General features: G+C 42.8%; 1 protein-coding gene across 1 annotated transcript; it reads left to right on the plus strand.

The window, feature by feature from the left end:
* The first annotated feature begins 250 nt into the window (after positions 1 to 250).
* radil (Ras association and DIL domains) lies at positions 251 to 23698 on the plus strand. Its single transcript, XM_051070516.1, is given in 22 exon segments — positions 251 to 947; positions 3309 to 3413; positions 3700 to 3814; positions 4409 to 4913; positions 7410 to 7517; positions 8041 to 8156; positions 8284 to 8466; positions 8556 to 9246; positions 9860 to 9990; positions 10860 to 10897; positions 11049 to 11109; positions 11111 to 11201; positions 11403 to 11515; positions 11826 to 11942; positions 13200 to 13323; positions 16095 to 16267; positions 16674 to 16824; positions 18196 to 18422; positions 18959 to 19292; positions 20974 to 21026; positions 21727 to 21866; positions 22129 to 23698. Coding segments are annotated over 20 exon segments (3540 nt in total). The 5' UTR covers positions 251 to 947; positions 3309 to 3413; positions 3700 to 3730; the 3' UTR covers positions 22229 to 23698.
* The last annotated feature ends 87 nt before the right edge of the window (positions 23699 to 23785 follow it).

The raw sequence follows: 23785 nt of genomic DNA on the forward strand, positions 1-23785 counted from the left end.
TTAAAGTGAATCAGGCAGAGGGGCTCATGATTTAGAGTTGCTTAAGTAGTATTTAGAGACGCTAAACTAAAAACATTTTAAAACAATAAAGGAGAAATCTGACAGTATATATTGTACAGTAGTAAACAGATAAATAACAAAAAAATAAAAGTGTGAACTACGAGTGATTAGCTCCTAGATACCTGTGAATCTTTTTACTAACAAAATGAACTGTTTATTATGTGTTTTAGTGACTTATTTTCTTTGTTTTTAATTCTATTAGTTTGCAAATTTCATCCACTTACAGCTGAAACAAATGTACAGCGGTCTAGTCACATTCGGGAGTCTGTTTTTTCTTTTATTATCAAGAAAAAAAATTAAGACAGGAGTCAAAATAGTAGCCAGAGAAAATAGAGACATTAAACCACGCGAATCTTAATTAAAATGAAAAACTTTAACTCGTGGTGTACGTCTTGTAAAATGCTTGGAGGGGATCTTCAATATTGAACAATTTGGACCCCGTGTTTCTCCATGTGGTGCTCGTACTGCCGGTGTCCGCTAGGGGGGAGTCGTCTCCGTTCACTCGGGTGCTAGAGCAGGTGCGCCGAGGTGAAGCAGCGCGGGAGTGCTCGGGCGTTTCCGTCGCGACTCGGCAGCGAACCGCTGTGAATGTGGGAATGCGGTTGCCGGAGGCAGTGGGCATTGCTGGACACTCGGCGGAGATGTGCGTACAGAAGCAGGGGCACTCAGCGGCTGGCCGTTGTCCAAGTTAACGGGCTGTTTTGGGGATGTGGGTGGGAGCCCCCGGACGGCTGGGTGTCGCTCGGAACAGGGCAGCAGGGTGTTTTTTTTTAATCCCCTCCACCTTCCGTTGTACCGGGGAAATTTTCTGCCTTGTAGGGGAGACGGAATGAGCGACAAGCCAAGAAGGATTCCCCAGCACTATGGAGCCACGCATTGCAGGCAGCGTGAGTATTAACGCAACAGACACCCCGGAGAGTCCTCAGGGGACTGGGCTAGTCAGTGCTGGAATCACACCTCAACTTTTCCAGGACCTATTTTATTTACGAGCAGACGCGCCACATCTTTTGAAAACCTCTCAAATGATTTAAAAAAACAACATTTTTAATATTTCCATTGTTGTTGAGTGTTGTTCAGGTGGTTCAGGCTAATTGGTAATTAACGCGCCGAGTGTGTCGCGTGTGATGAGCTCGTCTACAATCATTAGACACACCTGCTGACAGATAGAGGCCGGGCTGGTGGCTTTTCAGTGCCGCGCCTGGCGACTCATCAGCGGATTAATTTCTGAGGATTTTCTGCTGCCTTTTGTTGCTACGGCGGTTGCTACTGACGACCACTGAGCCCAGAGTCGTAAACAGACGGACACGGACACTAAATAAAGGGCAGACCCGTAGTAATCACAAGTTCTGTCTGATATTACCCAGCCTGTTATGGGTGTCTTCTTCCTCCCCCTAACGCAGTGTTTAATTCTGACCTTCTCGTAGCCGAGACAAGGACAGACAGCAAGTCAAAAAGGTGTTGGAGAAGTTGTAGCCTCTGTGACACGGTTACCAAATGTAACACAACCTCCTATTGGGTCACAAAACACAACCTACCAATGCAAAATTTAGGCCTCTCTCTCTCTCTGTGTTTCCTTGTGTGTGTATGTGTGTGTAAGGTGCATTAGGGGTTTGTTGGCCCCAGGATTGAGTTAACTGCGGCCAAGTAGCCAGATTACTGTGGATTAGCAGGCATTTAAAATAGTCACGTTATCCCCAGCAGTGCTTGCAGAGTCAGCTACAACAACATCTTTTAGGCTGATTGCCAAATATTTGCGGAAAAGAAATGATATGTTGTATAACTGCACAAGTTACAGTCGCAAATACACTGCATGAGTTGTTGGTTTTCACCTGCTGGTGAAGTCTACTGCTGCTGCTGCACTGGCTGTACATGTTCCTGATGGAACCAGCGTTGAAGGTCTTCACCGGTCAAAAGAGTTCATCCAAAGCCAAGAGTGAGGTGTGATTCACCTTGTGTAGGGACACGGCCTGGAAACAGACCTGTTTATTGGAGGTAAAAATGCATGACCTGGATGCAGGCAGACACAGGGGTTTTATCCTTTTTCAGAATGAGTTGTTTAATCAGTTTCATGCACTGTGAGAATTGACAATGTAGCAGTGCAAAACTATAAAATATTAGAGCTGAGCACGGTTTAATCAGTAAAGCAGATAACAGAAAATACAGGCAACAATTTTGATAAGAATTTGATTTGATATTTGCTGATTAGTCTGTTCTATATCATGAAAAATGTGGGGGGGTTGGACTGTAGGTTCAGCAAAATGACGTTTGTTTTTAATTAGTTTCTAATTTCGTCTTTTCCACTGTTTTCTGACATTTTATAAGCAAAATGTTGAGTTGATCAATTTAAAAAATACATGATTCCTTCACTGATAATGAATAGTAGTTAGTTCTGGCCCTGGAACATAATCAAAACAGGTCTGTGAACATTTTGAAAGCCAAAGTGAAGGACAGAAAAATCCATACTGCTGCATTTGCAAAGTGTGTGTTGTTTGCCATGTGTGGAATATATAAATTAACCAATTAAAAATTTGGTATCATAATTACTGGATTTGAAAGTAAGCACTCTTAAAAGACGACACAGTGGTTAATTAAGTTTAGAAGTAGAAAGTCAGCATGGGGATATATTATAAAGCCTGCCGCCATTAGTTGATTGCCAGAAAATTTATCTGCTTTGAAAATAAATTATATATATATATATATATATACACATATGTTCTCTGCTCTGCAGGTTTCACTGTGTTGTATTATTGTGGAGTTTTGAAATATTGATGGACAAAACAAGACATTTAAAGCATCACACTGGACTCACTGGGATATTATGCATCAAATGCTTGAATGTGAAAATGAAAATATCATTAGTTGCAGCCCTAATGTGTAGTTGAAAACAGAAACATCTGGATTTTTAAGAAGAGCAGAACCGTTTGTTTTAATGCACTTTTTATCTGCAGATTCTTTTTTTTTCCTGATCTAAGCTCTCCACTGTCCAGGCCCAGAAATCTGTCGCTGGTTCCAACAAACCCAAGTCAGGAAATGTGTTTGGCAGGCGATATGATGTTGATTTGCAGTTTAGATTCTGGTGTGAAAACAGCTTATCTCGGTCAAGAAATCATTAAAAAAACTAACAGTCACAGCAGTATTATCCGAATCCCAGAGGAGCTGGGGGAAAAGAGTTACCTCAGTGAATGAACTCAGGGATTTTTCAGTTTTGCTGTAAACTGACATTAGTTTTGTCTCTTGTGCTTCTCCAGTGTGAAAGGTGACGGTGACATGAAATGCAAAGCATCTGACCCTCAACTCTAAACCTTTACCTGTTGCTGCTGCACATAGAAGTGACTGTACGTAACGGCATCAAGGTACCTGACAGACACGGTTTTTGTCATTAGTCATGGTGTGTTTATGGTGGATACATTTTACGTAACAGATTTAGACTAGATTTTCTTTACCTTCCAGATCTACAAATGTTCCAGAAGTAAGTGTAAGACGTAGCTGTGTGTCCATCATCATCTCTTATGCATGTTCTTTTTAACCTGTGTGTGTGTGTGTGTGTGTGTGTGTGTGTGTGTGTGTGTGTGTGTACACCCCTGAATCCTGTACGGTGGATTCAAATAAAGCATTAAATCGTGTGTCCTCACTCACCAGTTGTGGAGTTTGTGAAGCCAACAGCAGCATCATGTTCTACGGTTCTTCCTCGGGGGCCAGTATGTCCCTGCCATCCAAGAGCCGCCTGAAACGCCAGAGCAGGACCTTCACACAGGTAAACACACACACGCACACATAGAGGTCAAAATAAATAGTGAAAACAAAGACACACCCGCAAATATATTATAGTGCACTGGTGCACTGTATCTAAAGGGTCAGTTTTCTACTTGTCATTTATCCATGTGGGTCATTATGTGACGCTGCTTCTGGAAAGACATGATTTTTTTTTTTAAGCTACACTCAGCTGTGGCTCTGGGATTACATGGTTGTTTGGTCAGTCCACTGCTTTGGTCCAGACTGAAACATATGTAAAACTGCTGGTTGGTTGAGATTTGATGATGACTGGAGGATGAATCCCACTGACTTTGCCGATCGTCCGACTTTTCCTCTTGCGCCACTGTGAAGTTGACCTTTGTGGTTTTGAGTGAAATGTCAGTGCATTCAAACAACAATTGAATGCGTTGACATGACATTTGGCACAAATATTCATGTTCCTGTTAGGATGAATAGTGATAACTTTCCATCTAGTGCCATCATGATGTCAAAAAGTTTATTTTTTCAGTGCTGTGAAGACTTCAATCAAAAATGTATTAATCTCTGTTTATACTCTGGCCCTGCTTTACATTCACTGTGTCTGCCTGTTCACCAGGTCCTGTACCGCACTCTGAGTTACAGAGACCGTGTTCCAACAGAAACTGGAACAAACACTCGTGGGGACCGGCGCTCGACAACTGAACCCCCAGAGCGCCCGGCGGACGACCCAGCTGAACTTTCCACACAGAGCTCTGCCCCCGGGGTGCTGAAGATTTTTGGAGATGAAATCTGTGCTGGTGCCAACTACAAGAGCGTCTTGGCCACGCCGCGCTCCAGCGCGCAGGAACTGGTCAAAGAAGCACTGGAGCGTTACTCACTCAACAAAGATGCTGCTCACTCTTATGTCCTGTGTGACGTGATCGGACGCCTGGAGGGGGGAGGGGGCATAGGAGGAGGGGGGTGGCGGACTGAGTGCCTGCGTGCGCTGGGGGACAATGAAAAGCCGCTGTTGCTCCAGGAGCTGTGGAAGCCCCGAGAAGGCCACGCTCGCAGATTTGAGCTGCGCAGGAGAGCAGAGGTGGAGGAACTCAACGCCAAGGAGAAAGATACCATCACTGCTGGTGAGGAAACACACAAAGAAAGACACATAAACACATCCAGACACACACACCCATATATAGACAGACAGGTACACACACACACACACACACAGCAGCTGGTCTAATTCCCTTCCTTTCTTAACATGTCAAACTCAGCAGAAAAGCACAGCTCGTTAGCTCCTCTGCAGTGTGTGTGTCTGTGTGTGTGTTGTGTGATGTGTGGAGATGCAGAGTAAGAGTTTTTGTCAGTTATTATCCTGTAGAGAAGAAACTGTTTCTGTGTGATTACCAGTGTTTGTTTTATATGGAGCTGCTGTTCTGTGAAGACAGCGTTTCGTCTGGGTTTCTCTCTGAGACACACACACACTCTTGCATTTGGCGTTGAGCACTTAAAGAAACACACACTCACACAAATGCACACACACAAACAGCACAGTAGAAATGCATGGACAGCTGGTCGATTGATTGAGTGAAAGCTGAATCCTGTGCAACCGGAGGTGTGGATGGGTGTGGGCGCTCTGGTGTTTTTATGAATGACACTTTTCTACTACAGCAAGGCGATATCACTTTACTACTAAAGTACCTGCACGTTACTGTACTGGCTCTCACCTAAGCTTTGTACTCTTTTACAGTTGCTGTGAGAGATTGACTCTATTTTGTAGATAGATTTCAACAGATAATGTGTAAACAGATTCAGGAAAACGACTCCTGTGTCTTTACATCTGCATTGCAGTAATATGAATCTATGTCTGTGTGAATGTGCGTCTCTTTAGGAACCATGCAGTGACCTTTATGTGAAATTGCTTTACTGATTGATGAAAAGTTTGCCATTTACACACACGTACACAAACTCATCCCTGTGCATCCTGCTGAGGAAATTCACAAACACCCAGCTGGTGAACAATGTGTTCAGAGAGATAGAACAAGTATTTTCAGCCTCACAGTCAGAGATCGCACTTCGCAGCAACACTAACATTTCTCACGAGGCATGCCAGGGTTTACTCGTTGCTATGTCAACTTCTGTGGTAGCCAGAGAGTCAGTCAGCAGTCTTTTTTACTGTTTTTTTTATTGTCATATGGTACAGTTGTATAATGTTCAGCCAATCTGGAAAAACATGAAATTCTGAAAGAAAAAGTCTGGTGGTTATTTTTCTCAAGCATGTTTCTATCTACCTGCTTTTATATGTATTTTCAGTTTACAAAACCTCCACAGAAGTGACAAAAAGTTGCAACATTGAGTGAACGCATTTGTGCGCATATTTACCTTATTAAATGTTCTTTTATGTATGTTGTGTATTATCAGAAGGCCGTTTTCCACTGTTGCGCTGTTTCCTAAAACAGCTGGTCACTGCATTTTTTAAGCAAACAACTCTATAAGTAGTAAATTGTGCATTTGTTGGACAATTTTGTGGATTAAGACACATTTGTATTTGTAAAGTATTAAAAGTATTTTGTAAGTATTCACAGCAGGATGATGTATGTGGGATTGACCTGTTTTATTAGGTCACAGGGACCTTGACCTTTTACCTTTGACCACCAAATTCGAGTGAGTTCATCCTTTGAGTCTAAGTGAACATTCGTGCAAAATCTGAAGAAATTTGCACAAGGCAGGCTTGAGATTTTTACATTCAGGAGGTCAAAAAATGTGTTTTGTAAGGTCACAATGACCTTGATCAAATCATTGTCGGGTTTTGGTATTTTTATTGGATTTGTTTACAATAAGTAAAACCTAGATTATCACCAGCAGGATCCATTCCACTGAAAACATTCTTTACTGTGGTTAAAAACATTAGTTACACAGCTTACATCTGAAAATATAAACAAAACAGAATCACAGCAAAGAATGTCCTCTAGGATAAAAACCCCCTTATTAAATTAACTAATACATATTAATACACATATTTTCATTTTCACACTAACCCCTCTATTGTGTTACAGTGTTTGCAAAACTCACATACCCTGGAGTCTCCTTTCTTCCTCTCCTCTCTGTCTCTAACTTGTTCTTTTTTCTCCCCCTGGTGTATGTGTGAGCGAGCATGTGCATGTGTGAATTGTGTGTATTCTCACATACACTTTTTATAATGAGATAGCACTTTAAAGGTACTGTAGGATTTTCATTAAACATGTGAACACATCACAGCCAAATTAATTGCGTTATCATCAAGTGATGTATAGTCTGCATCCTCTGGTGTCAAAGACAAAAACACCTAAATTGACTCACATGAAAGCACAAAGGAGACCAAATGTTGCTGTGCTATTAATTTGACCGTGATATGTTAGGAGGAAAATCCACCTTTAACTGTGTATCTCTTCTTACCAACTGGTGATGTGACTCACTAGAAACACCACTGACCCTTTCTGCTTCACAGTGCATGCATGTCTTGTGGTGTGTGGATGGTGTGTGGGAGTGTGTGTGTTTGCGTGTGTTTATGGCAGTAATTTTGTGCTTGGTGTTTTGTGAGGGGGTGTTTTCTCAGCCTCCCCCCTCCCTTCCTAACCCCTCCCACCCTGCTGTAGGGCCCAAAACTCCCCAATTCCTGGCGGCTCTAATGGGTCGGTCCGGGTTTGGCAAACACAGGAGCTCCCCCCTACGGTGTGGTCGAGTGGTACAGTCCAGCTCTAAAGGTGGGGACTGGCCTCAGGTAGGGTGGCTGTCAGTCATTGCCATGGAGACCACCTCTACCTGCGTTGTCACCAGCGCCACTCCCATTGCCAGTGATTCAACCAGTGTGAGTGTGTGTCTAAATCTGTGTGAGCCATTGCATGGCCTCAAAATCCTCAAACTTAAATGACGAGGAGCTGCTGAGTTCATCTCTCATCACTGTTGTTGGCCACATGTGCTGCTCCATCCAGCTCCATTTACTTCATCTGACTGGTTTTACTCAGCTTCCACTCAGCTGCCTGAGAAGTTACTTTACCCAGACTTCACTCATGAGTCAAACATACATGCTAACAATGCATGTCACGTTCAAGTACACTGTCCTCTTATTTTCCACTCTTTACCTTTCTTCTCTTCTGTGTCCTCAACTTCTCTTTCCCTGCTCCACCTCCTCCTCTTGCTCCTTATTATTCTCCACCTGTTCTCTCTCTTGCCCTTCTCTCTTCCTCCTTGTTCTCTTGCTTGCTATTCCTCTCTGCCTCCCTGTAGATATTAATGCTCAAGCTCGTAAGCTCCAGAGGAACAGGGCGAAGGGGACACTGACCCTGCCCCGGTCCAGCAACTCATCCTTCTGCCGCAGCCTCAGTGAAACCAGCCTCAACCAGGTGGGGGCCTCCCGTGGTGACGCCTAGTCAGGGTGATTGATTGTTATTATTCATAGGACTGTTATCAGCCTGGCTTAAATCCTGAATGCTTGTGTTTTTCTGTGTGTGTGTGTGCATGTGTTTTCAGCTGGGAGTGGGAGACGAGCCCAAACGTTATTACTCCACCTTGCCAGGACCCTTAAGGGCCCGAGAACGTGAAGTGGCCTCCAGTGGCCGGAGGAAAGAGGAGGGGAGTCAGGGAGGAGGAGGGGTGAGGCACTCTCTGTACCAGTCGCCACACCTCCTGCTGCTGCAGGGTTACAATCGGCAGGTGAGGACAGTAAAGAGGCCCGTGTGTTTTGTTCCAGACTTGTGATACGTCTGATCATAATGTGACTTTAACTGCGTTGTGTGTGGCAGGACTGCCTGGTGTACCTGCTGAACAGAGAGCAGCATACAGTCGGCCAAGAGACTCCATCAGCTCGTCCAAACATCTGCCTGTTTTCTCCTGACATCCTGCCGCTCCACTGCCGCTTGCGCAGAGTGCCCGCGCCCCGTCGCCATGCCAACAACAACAAGGGAGAAGAGTTGGCGGAGAGTCAGCGGTTCTGTGTTGCTGTCGAGCCCGTGCTCCACGCCACAGTCCTGGTGAACTTCTCCCGCTGCGAGCGCTCCACCACGCTCCGACACGGTGACCTCCTCTCTTTCGGAGCGCATTACATCTTCCTGTACAAGGATCCCACAGGTGCTAAGCCTCTCCCTGCTCAGACCTTGGCACGCCTTCGCACCCTGGGGCAGCTTTATGATGCAGGGGTGGAGGAAGGAGAGGGCGGGGCTCCGACTTGTAAGATGTGTGGTTCCGTGCTGAAGGACAGAGCAGCACAGGTGTCGAGTGCTCCAGCGGTGAGACGCAGCTTCAAACCTCACCTGGTGAAACCCCGCAGCGGGGGGACAACAGCAGGAGGACCCCTTAGTTTGTCAGGAGGGGAAGGAGGCGGAGGTGGAGGAAGAGGAGGAGGAGGAGGTCAGAAAAGGAGGCTACAGCTGGAGTTTGACCAGGCTCATGAAGACCAGCTGTTGAACAGAATCGTGTCCCTCATAGAACCTGGAGGTGTGTGTGTGTCTCTGATTTACAATATCACAGAGAAAGTAAAAGTTCAGTACACTCACACAGTGCAGCTCCAGTAGTATCTATCCATTTTTTTTACACTTTTATTTTTATAATGTTTTAAATTTCTGCAACACAAGCTACAGAACAACACAATGGGAGCTGGAATGAGGCTGTCAATAAAATACACAGGTACAGTTCATCACACAGAGATTTGTGTGCAGCCACCTCTCAGTGCTGAAACAAGAAAGAGAGTTAAGGAAAAATGGTGAAAAGAGCATTAATCAATGTCTGTTTCCTGGGAGTAAGACTCCCGTTTCATCGATCAATTTTCTGTCTGTTGTCAAAGGTTTTATTAGATAAAACAGTGAATATAGAATCAATTCATAGAAAAATTACATTTGAAAAACTCAACAGCAACGTTTCTTTCAACTCGATAATAACTCAACAGCGCTCACTGTCAACTGTCAGCTGTTTCTTTGCTAGAAAGTAGTTCCAGTGAAACCTGTGTATTTGAAAATGCTGTGAGCTGCAGGACGTATATAAGGTAAATAAGAAAATGTGTTTTTCATAATTGGGGTGAACTGACCCTTAAAATCTGTGTCTTTCCCCTTAGGAGACGACCACAAGCTGACACCAGCCTACCTGCTGTGTCTGTGCATACAACATTCTGCCTCAACCTTCCCACCGGGGAGTTTTGGAAAATTGCTGCTCAAGATCGTTCGGCGAATCCAGACCATCGCATGGGTGAGTGTCTGCCTGCCTTAACTGTGTCTCTGTTTGTCTTTCTCTGTGTGTGTGTGTGTGTGTGTGGTGCTGTGGTCTCTGATTGAGATGACCTCATGTGGAGAGAAACCAGTCAGCCGTGTCAGGTCAGGTGAATAGTTAAACAGGGTTGCATTTCACGTGTATTGTACTGTATTACAGGCACGCACACACAATATTCTCCTCTAACTATACTTTAATTATCTGTCTTTGTAGCAACATAGTAGAGAAAGCTGAGGGATATGATGAGATGTCATGTTTTACTTTTAGAGAACGAGGACTTACAGACATTTCACCTCTCGCCTTAGAGGTTTCTTCAGTTCTGGATCCACAAATTTTAAGTGGATCCTGAAGAAACTTCTTGGATAAGAGGTGAAACGATTTTAAGTATCTATAACAAATCCACTCGTCCTCGATTCAACCATTCTTAGTCTTTGTAGCTACTGTTTTGAAAAGCAATCCTGGTTTGTTTGTGACTTAAACAATATATAAAATGTGTGTTAGTGGGTTTGGTCTCTGTTTCAGATGAGGTGGCCCACTTCTGCTGTAAAACCCTGACTAAGGCTTGGCCTACCTTGTCTAGGTCAAAGGTTTTATATCTTCAAAAAAACAGGGGTGGGGGTATGGGCTTGCTTTATAATTAGGGTCATATTATATTGAGGCCAATAGGGTATAAGCTAATTATCAGTGTGTGTCACTGTGAGCATGCAAGGTTTTGTAAATATGATAGTGGTATTTCTTTCTGCAGGTTAGTGATAGCGTCATGAAGTGTGGCTCTCCTACGCACATCCTAAAAATTTAATGAGCACTTAATTGCTGTGTGTGTGTATGTGTGTGTGCGCGCCTTGCAGGAGAAGACAAAGGAGCTGGCTCAGAAGCAAGCTCAGCAGTGAGTATTGCTTTCCATCTTGTGTTAGAGAGAAAGAGAGCATGTGTGCTCATGCACCATTTTTATACCATGTACCACTGTTTTTAACCCTCCACTGTTTTGTGTGTGTGTGTGTGTGTGTGTGCGCGTGTATGTGTGTGTGTCCATGTAGCCAGGACCCGGCCTCTCTGTCTCTGCTCAGTATCTCAGACTTGATCCCGGACCTGCAGACCTATCTTCTTCTGGATGTCCAACTCCATCGAGATCCTGTACTTCATACAGCAAAGAGCACCAGCGTACACACACAGCATAGAGACACTGCAAGGTACACACACACACACACACACACACACACACACACACACACACACACACACACACAGTCTGAATGATGAGCGTGGAAGCAACTTGGCTGAATAGTCATTACTCACACTGACATACACTAGATACAGATACAGCTACAACACTCCCTCTCTCTCACTATATATCTCTTAAATATGCCTCTATCTCTGTCATCTGTGTCTAGGGTCAAAGGAGTCGTTGCTATCGGCGACCATATCAGCCAATGAGGAGGCAATGACTATCCTGGAAGAAGTGATCATGTACACTTTCCAGCAATGTGTCTACTATATCACCAAGGTAATCTGTCACCGTGGCAACAGTCCCATCTTCTTAATGATTGAGACATTTTTTTAAAATCTTTTTTTATCTTGAATAATAACAGACCCTCATTCACTCAGAAGACCTGATTGAGTTGTCTCACACACACACACACACACACACACACACACACACACACACACACACACACACACACAATTTATGACTGGATAAGGTAAGAATGTGATTAAATTAGTTATTCTGCAATTTCAGATCACTTCATTCATCATGCCTGTCTTTGTGGGTGTGTGTGTGTCTTTGTGGCTTATGTGTGTGTGTTTATGTCCAGGCTCTTTATGTAGTGTTACCAGGTTTGTTAGACTGTAATCCATTCCCAGTCGACAGCTCTGAGCCCTGCTGGAAAGGAGGTGTAGGGTTTCCTGAGCCTGTGCGCAGGGTCCTGCAGGTAAGCACCTGTATTGTTTCCTATTATATCGTAGATATAATAAGTCAAATAATCAATTAGTAAACTGACATAAAATTGATTAACAGAAATGTTAATGTCAAATATGAGTATTTGCTGCTGTTCTCTGGTTTATATCATTGTGAAGTAAACATGTGATCTGAAGACTTCACCTTGGGATACAGTGATGGGATTTTTATTTTGTTTTCATTCATTAGAAAATTAATTCACAGTAAAAATGCAATGATCAGTCCTAAAGATTAATCTTGAAATTTGAATTTAAGATTAACCGTGAGGTGGAGGTGGCAGAGATGTTGATGTCTTTGTTTTCCTAATGGTTCACATCTCATTCTGTTACATAGATAAAACCATGTGTTTGAGAAACAGGAAGAGATTTGGTTTAATGATAGAATCAGAGATGTATCACAGAAATTAGATCTTTTCTAATATCTTTAATTTTAAGAATAAACTTTACATTAGAGTGAATTCAAACTTTTTTCTAGGTTTGAGAAGAAACTAAAGATCTCAGGACTTTTTAAAATCATGACTTTGTAAAAGAGAAAAAAGGCTTGTTGAGTATACAGGCACAAGTTTGAACTGGCATACTCTTAATATTGTGAGTTTGCAGATCTTTACTCAGCAGAAAAGATGGACAGAAACAACAGAATTACAGTAGTTAATGTAACAAAACAGAAAATGGAAAGTAATTTCTGAATAATCAGTAATATAGTAAAGATAACATGATGGATCCTTTGTTTCTATACTGGGTTATAACGTCCTGAAATTAATCAGCAAATTATTGGCTGACTGTCTCTAAATGATCTTAACTGTCAAACTCACTGCTGCACCTGAAGGGGATATTCCCTGCCATAAATAGAGACACACTGACCCACAGGGCAGAGTGGGCTGTTGACACCTCACTTTATTTTGCTTCATACAGCAAGAAATTTTGTCTCATGAGGTGACAAATACCTGCAAAGGTCAGGACAGCCAAGCTCTTTGTTTCTTTCCCACATTTTTTCCTACAGTAGAATCATAGTAACAGATGAAAATAAAGCTAAAATTCATTCTGTGAGTGTTTCTGAAATTTTCTGAACTTGTAATGCGTCACTGAATGAGATGACGCACAAGACACCAAGAGTATTCCCAAAAAAAGTTGTATAGGTAGAATATTTAACTTTGGTATAGCTTAAATAAAGAAATGGAGCTGATGCATGCATGATATATGACTGCAACAATATGACTTGTGTGTGTGTGCAGGTGTTTCAAAATGCTCAGGAGCTTTTGCAGGGCTACCAGGTCCACCCGGAGATCCAGGCTCAGATGTTTGCTTACCTCTTCTTCTTCTCAAACGTGTCACTGTTTAACCAGCTAATGGACAAAGGTAGGGGGAAAAAGCATGCACACTCACTCACTCTCTTCCATTAGACCTCCCTCAGGATTTGTACAGTTGTTAGTGTGTGACAGAGAGATAGAAAGAGAGAGAGAGGGAGAGAGATGATGTGTCCTTGTGTCCTTGTCAGCATTTTGACAGACACTAACCCAGATTTGTCCTCAATGCCCTTCTCCTATCTGCATTCTGTTTTCTCCCCTCTCTTCCTCCTCCTCCTCCTCCTCCTCCTACTTGCCTTCCTTCCTTCCATCTGGCCATCAGGGGGTGAGACAAAGAAGAACGGAGGTAGGATTGGATGGAGAGAGGGGGAGAAAGAGGAGGGGCGGGACGAAAAAGGGCAGAGTGAAGGGTAAAGGGCTGGAAAGCCGTTCAGTTGTTTTGATGACCTTGCTAATAGCCTGTTACCTTGTCTAAATACAGAAAACAGTCATTTACCGCCAGCTATATGTTGATGTCCGACTACCCATCACTTCTAACCTCTCCACCCTCTTCCTTTTATATCTTTATATCTTCAGCCACACACACACACTTATACACACTCACGCACATGCCATATGTCTTCATTAGCCGGTGGAGACAGTAGAGATCACATGTCTGGCAAAGGGAGAAGGAGAAATACCTTTATATTCATGTAAGAGGCTACCCCAGTCCTCCCACCACCACCTCATCTCCACCTCCCTCTCTCCTCTCTCCAACCCTCTGTCTGTCTGTCTGGCTTTTTGCCTCGACCCCCCCCCCCTCGCTCACTGATATTTCTCCACTGATGGTGTCCATGGTAACAGCAAAGTGAGTGTGTTTGTAGCAGGTAACGCTGACGTTTGCATCGGACACTCTGCAACACACACACACACTCTGACTCACTCACATTCAGCTATCAACAACACATACACATAAATACACTTTTAGCCTGACATTATGGCAACTCAGGAAAAAAGGGCAAATTGAGGAATTCAAGATTAAGAGATGTAATATGCTACCGACGCTCTGCTCTGTCATGGATTTGTTTGATTGTGTGTATGAGTGTGTTGTGACGTCTTGCACCCCACAAACAGATTATAATGGATAGGTCGTTGTTGTTTGAGCTGTTGATTTGAGAGTGCACAGCGACCTTTCTGTGTCTAAAGGTGAGTGTGTTTCTGTGAACCAGCTGCTATGAAGCATTATGACACTTGTGCTAAGTGCTAAGTGATGTCTCGTCTGTTTGCAGTGCCTCACACATAGATTACTGTATGCCTAGACATAAGCCTATTACAAAGTGGAGTGTGTGTGTGTGTGTGTGTGCGCATCCAAAACATATGGTAGAATATTTGAAGGGTTATGTGTGAGCTGTCTCAACATAAAGCTGCCAGGTTACTGTCTGCCTGAAGCTTCCTGTCATGTTTAAGTTATATTGAACTTGATATTAAATCTCAGTATGTTTTTGCTACCGACCAAAACTCAGCACAACTTATTGTAAAATGTCAAGTATCAAAAGCTGCCATCAGTTATCACTTATTCTGTTCAGATAGCTTTTTGTTGTGTTGATGATGGCCCTCTCACAGTGTCATCTTTGGCACAGGGAATCTATTCATTTGCACTGTTAGTATGCAAGCAATTTTTCTATGTAATGGACTGCTGATTTTAGTTAGACGCACCTGATTCTATCTTTTGAAAGTCCTGACTTGAAGACTTTCATAATTCTTTGACTGTGGATTTATAAAAATCTTGGCAGTTCTAGACAATAATAGTCGGGTGACATTCTTGTGTTGCTGTTTTGCTTAAATAACGTCATTTGATCTCAATCATTTGAAAACAGAAAGTCGATGCATCATTTAAGGAATGTTTTTAAGCAAAATTCCAAATATTTCCCTGTTCTAATATCTAAAAAGAGAGGAGGCTTTTCTTTATGTGATAGTAAGCCTGAATATCTACAGCATTTTTCAACAACAAAGCAATTCAAAGTGTACGTGCATTTTTCATCACTTTCTAATGTTTTAAGGACCAAACAATTCAATGGGTGGAGTGTTTATATTTAATGGGGCTGGGTGTGTTGCAGTTTGTACGGATTGTAATACTTATTTCATGTTGTTTGTATCTACTTAACGTGGAGATATAAAGTAGCTTGTAGGTAAATGTGGTACATCTCTTCTCTTTGTATGAGATGATGTGTTTTTTTTATACATGGTCCATAAAAAAAGTCATCCAGCTCTAGTCCAGTTGTTTGTCATTGTTTGTGCTAAAGCCCAGCAGAGGCCTGAGCTCACTTTGGGGGGTATTTCAGAAAGCTTAAAAAGGCATTATGGCTGCAGTGAGGTAATGCACCGACAGATTGACAAACTATGGGATGCCAGCTTGACAAATGCTAGATTTAGAGCTATCGCCTGCTTAACTTACCAGAAAACTTCTTTCTGTTCTTTGATGTGATACAGAGAAAGAAAGGATTAGGCAGAGTGAGGAATGTAAGCCCAGTGCTGGTTTGTTGTGCAGTAAAACACAAACCCAGTCAGCTGAGCCCCTCTGCAGCAGTCGATTTGTATTCTGCGAGGAGCAGGCAGCTGGTGGCTGTTGCTATTGTTTCATTGACTTCAATATCAGCCTAATTAAAAATTAATGTCTCTATTGCCGTACCATACGCACATAAGCATGCATAGAAACACACACAGTCTCTGTTGTTCTGCCTTTCTCTAAGACATGCACACACCCTAGAGTAGAAATCTACTGCAGTGTTTCTGATGAAATATCCAACCACTTGTGTGTGTCTGTATGTGCATGTGTGTGTGTAGGTCCATCCCGGGGTTGGTTCCAGCGGTCCAAGGTCCTGCAGATTCAGGCGTGTTTGCGAATGGTCATGGAGTGGGCGAGCAGGTCCGGTCTGGGACACCTGGCTGACAAATTCTTCACCAAACTCAACAGCACTGTGTCCATCCTGGCCACGCCCACACAACAGCTTAAACAGGTAACACGCAAACACACACCTCTACAGTCTTACACAGGACTTGTCTGTTTTGTTTGTTGGGTTGTTTTTTTGATAATTGCAAGCTGAACTAGGTGGAAAATAAACAGAAAATCTTATTGTATTAGGATTTAGTTTAATCAACCCAAACAATGAAAGCAGTCAGTTACAAACCTGTAATCTTTAAAGTAAAAGTATCAGAGAACAGGAGAACTATGACTGATTGGCTGTAATCAATTTCTAGACCGACAGAACTGTTGGTCATAAGCAAAGTCACTCTCATCAGCTATTGATGGATAATGTCCCGTACCACGCTGCCAATAACAACTTGTGAACGCTCACAAATCGTCTCCCGGGACTTCTGATTAATTTCTCTTCTACTTCTTTTCTCCCCTCGCTCTGTCGGCAGCTGAGTTGGCGAGCGTTGTCCAGCGAGCACCCAACTCTGAAACCAGTCCAGCTGCACAGGATCCTCACTCAGTACCAGCTCACAGCAGAGATAGGCCCTGTCCCAACATGGCAGCCGAGTAGCGAGGACGAGGCTTACATATACAGAACAGGTACATGTATGAATTTGTAGATGTGAATGAGTTTCGTGGCTAAACCTATAGCAACATAAAGTCATTGTCTTGTAGGTTTGGCCTGTAGGTACAATATATATTGGCCTGTGTTTCTTAAAGTCATTGCTGGACAAAACTAAAGGTCATCAGTCTTATGGTTAGGGAGCTATAAGGCAGCTTCTTTCTGGAGGGTGCTGGTGAAGATTGAGCACAAACAATTACAAGTGAATGAGAACAAAGACATTTGCTACAATCAGTGTCAGTTTGAGTTAGTTTACATTTTGAGGCTGCAGTTTGTGTTAAACAGTTTACATGCACAGTGTCCTGGTCTTAATTCATGCCCTTGTTTTGATCATTCAGGATAGAGGACATATACGAGTTATGGCTATTAAGACTAATGCTGTAATACAATTTATTAAACAAACATTTTTCATTGTCTTTCTCCTTCAACATCCTCCCCTTCTGCATCAACACACCGCTGCATTTGGGAATTCCACTGAAGCAGTGCAGTAGGTCTTCCTGGGACAGTTGTCTCAGAACCTCTGTTAACTTCTGACACAGACTCACAGATTTGATCTTAGGAAGAAGGGAAAAGTCACACGGTGCTAGATCAGGTGAACAGGGAGGGTGATCAAGCACTGTGATTTGCTTTTGGACCAGAAACAGCTTTTCCTTTTGATCATGAGTCAGGAGTTTTGGGACAACTTTGGCAGACTTCTGACATGTTCAAATTTTCATGCAAAAGTTTGCCAAATTGTCTCTTTATCAATGGAGACCACTTCTGCTATCATTCTTATACAGAGTCGTCGATCATTTCGAACGATTTGTCCAATCTGTTGAATGTTTTCGATGTGCATGGGCGCCCAGACATCCTCTCTGCCTTCACAAAACGTTTTGTGAATCCTCTTCAGCAGTGGGGTCATACATTCACTCTCATTTTAGCGTATGTGGTTGTTCATCATTACACCACTTTATGTTAACTAACTGCTATGTAACACAAGTTGAAGAGACACCTCTCTCACACACACACACAGGAAATACAACTATACAACTAGAACTGGACATCCAGTGTACTTATGGTACTTCAAAACCCCGATCATAACCAGGATACTAGTGACTTTTAATACAAGGGGTATTTGATGTAGGGTAGAGGGTAGAAGGAGATGAGTTAAACAGCTCTCATTACACGTATGTGCAGTTCAGCTCTTTAGTCACGTAGACGATGTTTATGAAGTCGTTGAGGGGTTCTGTGTGTGAAAGCTGCACAACAGAAGGAGTGAAAGGCTGATCCTGGATCAGGCCTTTAAAGATGTATATGTGTATACATGAGTGTGTGCATATGTGTGTTAACTTCAGTCTGTGTGTGTTCAGTGGACCTCCTGGAGAGCTTCGAGAACCACCCTCCCATAGTGTTGCCCAGTGCCGGCTTCAGAGTGGACTTGGACAGCGAATGCGTGGAAGACAGCATCTACAGACAGCTGCTCTACATCCGCCACTACCTGTGGGGGCTACGCACCAAGACGCAAACACACGCCAACGCTCCCAGTGTGCACACACACTCCAACGGAACCAACACAGCGGACTGGCCCGACGTCCAGGTCACAAGACTCACACACACATATATATGGCATACTGTCAAATACACACACCTAGCAGTAATCCAGGCCATGTGCCTCAGCAGCTGTGGTTGTTGAGGAGTTCCCTATAATCCCATAAATGAAAGACAAAAACCCTCTACTCCAGCCAACCCACGCACACACACATACACACTCACAGAAACCTAGACATGGTTAAATCATGTTTAATCTGATTAGTCTTTAGGCTGTCTAATTAGTGGGAACGGCTGACTAGACCATAATCCCTAGTGTTACTGCACCCTCATATATACACATACACGCACACACAGAAACACATATACATTCACAAATATGCCAAAAGGTAAATTTGTGTATAAAAGACATTAGTCATCTCTAATTGAAATGTTACATCCAGGAACAAAGTTTTTTGTACTTTCAAAAAAATTAAAAATACTCTCTAATACTCTTTATTTTCTTTCTGTTTGCTCCCTTTGTGTCCTCAAAACTTTTAAACCTCATTCTGTCTTCTAAAGTCTTTCTGTCCCTTCCTGACACAGAGGGAGCTGCTGCCTCCGGCCCACAGCAGTCCCCGCTCTGGGGGTCCCGGGGACGAGGTGATGCCAGAGACAGGGGAAGAGAGAGGACGAGACAGGCCCTCAGGCCAAACACATACACACAGCCTCCGAAGGAACGGCACCATTCACCACACACGAACGGCAAATCCAGACCCGTCCTGCCTCCTGACCCCTCCCAACACCCCGCTGTACCCGGAAGGAGGAGGAGGAGGAGGAGGGACGATCATAGGCCCCAACACCCAGACTAATGGCTGCACCAGCAGAACTGTTGCAGAATGTAAGAAGACCAACGGACTCCTCACCAACGGACTGGAGGGTAGGCTGAAATATATACCGGAAGTGGACAAAATAACAGGAACACCCGAGCAGTGTAATGCAATCAGATACAGAAACACCAAAATCTATGATAACAAAACATTGTAGAGAATGTAAAGTTGTATTTTTTTTGTAGGGCTTTGGTTCTAAATCATATATTACAAGGTGTTTTTGTTATTTTGTCCACCCCAAATGTGCAGCTGAAACTCTAAACCTTTTAGTTCATTATATACTGTATTAGGGATTCATCAATCCAAGTTTTTCTCCCAGTACATCACCTCTGTATTCTGATACTGATGAATGATTTTATGTATTTTTATCTAAAGTAACATGAGGCCAGGAGTTGCTGTGGCACTAAAAACTGTAGAATGTATCTCATAGAAGAAACAATTTTATAACAGTAATATAACAGTAACACTAATTAAACTGTGTTTAATGTTAATGAGTCACATCATGACCAAAACTCAGTCCACTAATAATGACACTGTTCTGGATTGATGTATCCCTTCACAATATATCATTAGTAGATGGTATACAGAGTGCATACATTTAAGTGTTGTACATTTAACAGCACATTTTATCATATAGAAAAAGTTGAAAGTGTTAGTCAAATTCCCAGTGGATGGACCCATACTATAAATGTATTAGTAGACACTGCTGCTGTTCTGTGGCTCTGTCTTTTTGTTTCCATATAAAGCTTTAAATTTAGTCATTTTCAAAGACAACAGGACAACAACTGTAGAAAATGAGAGGCTTTCCAACTTCACTTAAAGCTGTATTGCTGAGTATTGTTGAATTTATTGGATTAATGCATTAAATGACTACAAGTACATATTAACATATTAAATAGGTCATCCTCTGATGAGTAGTTGTTTCCAGCTGCAAGTAGCGGGTGCTATTCTTTCAAAAAATGTTCTGATAAACCCATTTTATGCTGTCTGCTGGGCACCAAATGTCAGGAAAACAAATTTAGCAACTAGAGAAGAATGCTGCATTGCATTACACATGCATTTAAAGATACAGACAAGGAGTTGGAAGTCTCAAACGGATCAAAAATGGAGCTAATATTAAACTAAAATTCATCACGTCTAGAGACATGATTAAAATCCGAAATAAAGTTGCTGTCCATCTGCAGGATGTGTAAGAAACCAGCTGTTTGCTAACATGTTAATCACTGACTTTATAAGGCGATCATTCAGCATCAGAGTTTTGTGTTCTTCTGTCGCCTAGTGGCCAACAATCAATAAATGCAGCTTTAAATTTCAGTGCACTTCTATAGCTGAGATGCTTGAGTTATTTGCTCACATGACAGCAGTATCCAGCCTGTGCTGTTTTTACAGCGCAGTAAGTGTGACATCTGCAGGCTCTTGTCAGAAACACATGTTGTGTGTGTCAGATTAGCTCTGTAGCTGCACCTTTGCATGCGTCTCAGTATCTGTGTGTGTGTCTCTTCTGCACAGCAAAACCTTTTTATGTTTGTCCAACCCCATAGCGAGACCCTGTGTGTGTGTGTGTGTGTGTGTGTGTGTGTGTTTTTTGTTTTTGTTTGTTTGTGTGTGTGTTTTTGTGGATTTGTGTGTCCGTGTCCTCTGCAGGGTGTATTAGTGGGTGTGAGTTTCCTTTCCCTGTATCCTCCCCTGGCGCCCCTCCCCTTCCTGATGACTTGTGTGTGGTGTTTGTAGTGGAACTGGATAAAGGACCCTACGGACTGGGCATGGGACTCATAGACGGCCTGGTGAGTCGACAGACATTTTTATCTCACTTGTCAGTGTCAACATTATGTTTTTGTCTTCGTGAAACACTTGGCTTACAACTTGTGCTCGTATAATAAGAACATGTTTAAACCGCGCTGACACTGAGAGATGCATATGAAGGAAAATCATGTTACCAGATACCTTAATATTGATAAATACCGACAGTATTTTGTCATTCTTCATGTATTTGTTCACATGGATGCCAAGGAATTGTGTAAATACATACAGTGCAATGTTACCATATATTCCACTTACTCATCCCAGACACTTTATTTTCTATTTTACCCTCTTGAGGCAGTGACTTGGACAATATGTGTTTAATGGAAGGGCCTTAAACTTTGAGGGAATTAAAATGAAGCTTGAAACACATGTTAAAGCTTCACACTAAAATCACAGATGATATCAAGCATCATATCACAATCTAAATTATGATTATGCATGTTGAAATGCGCAATAAGGGAATCCTGATGTACAAAAATAATACACACAGCAGACGTGAAGAATGATAGTGGGGAAAATCTCTCTGTGTATTATTAGTCTCATACCAAGCACAGTTTGTTCTGTTCACAATAGTTTTTGATAATAGTGCCGGTCACTTTCTTGTCGCGGTTTCTCTAAACATATGTTTGAGGTGTTCCATGTTCATACTGCACTCACCTGTAACACTTCTCCTTCCTGCAGCACACTCCACTCAACGCTCCAGGCATTTACATCCGGACTCTGATCCCTGACGGACCTGCTGCCTCTGACGGCAGACTGAGGATCGGAGACCGCATCCTGGCAGTGAACGGGACCAGTCTGATAGGAGCAGACTACCAGAGGTACGTTCCAGTGGTGCTAACAATGGGCTGTTGGAGATTTATGATGCTACTGGTTGATACTGACACGAATGACAGAGTGAGCAGTCTTCCCACAATGTTGACGAGACCCACTGCTGTCAGCCTCTTAAGCCAATTGATTATTTTGATTGATTGGTGCGAGGCCAGACAGTGAAGCTCCTTCATCTGTATGCTGTCTCTGCTGAGCTTCACGTAACCAGACTCTGTTTTTCTCTCTCTGCTTCCTCCTGTGTGCCCCATGCAGCGCGGTGGATCTGATTCGTCTGGGAGGAGGTCGACTGCGTTTCCTGGTAGCCAAGTCAGACCCTGAGGTTTCAGAGAAGATCAGTGCCTCCTCCTGCTGACTGCCTCCACTACCCAGCTAAGACACGCACACACCACACCAAAGTGAGGGATACAGATGTGTGCACTGATGAACAGGGTACACACAAAAACACACAGACCTATGCGTACATACGCCGCATGAAATATGAATGTGAAACCAAACGTCAACACAGCACAAAGCCAAGCAATCAAACTGGAGATAACGCTCCACGACTCCACTCCACAGCTGCCAGACCTGCCTCCCTCACGCTGACTCCTACAGAGTCTGTGTGACAGACAGAATCTGTAACCTGTCGTGACATCAAAGGAATATGCTGCAAGGAAAGTTGCCTAATTAATCAGCGTTTGAGGTGGGCGAGGTCTAACCAGCCAGTATGCAATCTGATGTGGTTTAAAAGCACAGTAGATTGTAGGGTTTTAATTTCTCATCAGTCAGCCCTTGGAGCATGTGAGCATTGGACTTTTTCCACCTGTATTTTAGAGTAATTTGTGTTAGTAATTCAGGCATTAAGTAGCATGGTAAAATAGCTACCCAGCTCTCAGACAAAATGGACTCGATGTACTTGACGAGTGGAGACAACCTCAGTGAAAGCTGGATGTTGTACACAGTGCTTTGAGAGTGGAATGTTTTATAAACCCCTTTGTTAGCAACTCCCAAAGCATTATCACAGTCTGCTAGACAGACATTAAACCGTTGTGTATGAATGTTGACTTTCAAACTGGAGAACAGGTGAGGCAGGCAGAGAAGGCAAACTCAAGAATGTCAAGACGTACAACCCAGCTCTCCGTTTTCACATTTAACCTCATTGTTGAACTTTCCTCCGCTGAAAAAAAAAGCAAAAAAAAAAAAAGATGAACTCTCGATAGCTCGACACGCACAGCAGATGTGCAGCCGTGGTGGAACATTGTTTATTAATCTTCAGATCGTTACCACATCATGCTTCAGTCCAGAGTTTCTGATGCACAATCCTGGTGTGTATAAACCAACACTTTTCTTGTTAATATATGCTGTATGTATCCGGTTAAGAGGTGTAAATAATTGTTTGTACATATTTAACACTTGGTCACATACTGTTTGGACAAAAGAGAAAGTGCATTTGGGAAACTATTCAATCTTTTTTCTGAAATAATGATGGGTCAGTAAATATTGAAACTTACTGATGGTAAAAAAGAAACAATATTTTCTTGTAGGAGAGAAATATAGTTATGGGTTGTGTAAATTTTCTAAAAGTTATTCATTCATTTGAATACAGATACAGGTTGCACGCTGTAGAACTGTTCGCACAGGTCGTTAAAGAGTCACTACAGCTAAATTACAAAAAGAAGGCGACGTCTTAAGGCAGGTTTATACTTCTGCATAGGACACAAGTGGCCCACACCATTGTGAGCATTTATATTTGCGCACTGGTGTGTTTGCATCATTCTGCAGTTTTTTTATGCCACTGTGTTGAGTTTCTTCACACTTCAACAATGGCGACTGAAGCTGAGTGGCTTGTTGGAGCTAATAATACTGATACAAAAGTTGCGTTCACCAAAATTAGTGTGACGTAGAAAAGAGAGAGGACATCTGACTTCCT

The sequence above is a fragment of the Lates calcarifer genome, linkage group LG5, assembly GCF_001640805.2.
Source record: "Lates calcarifer isolate ASB-BC8 linkage group LG5, TLL_Latcal_v3, whole genome shotgun sequence".
NCBI classification, from domain to species: Eukaryota; Metazoa; Chordata; class Actinopteri; family Centropomidae; genus Lates; species Lates calcarifer.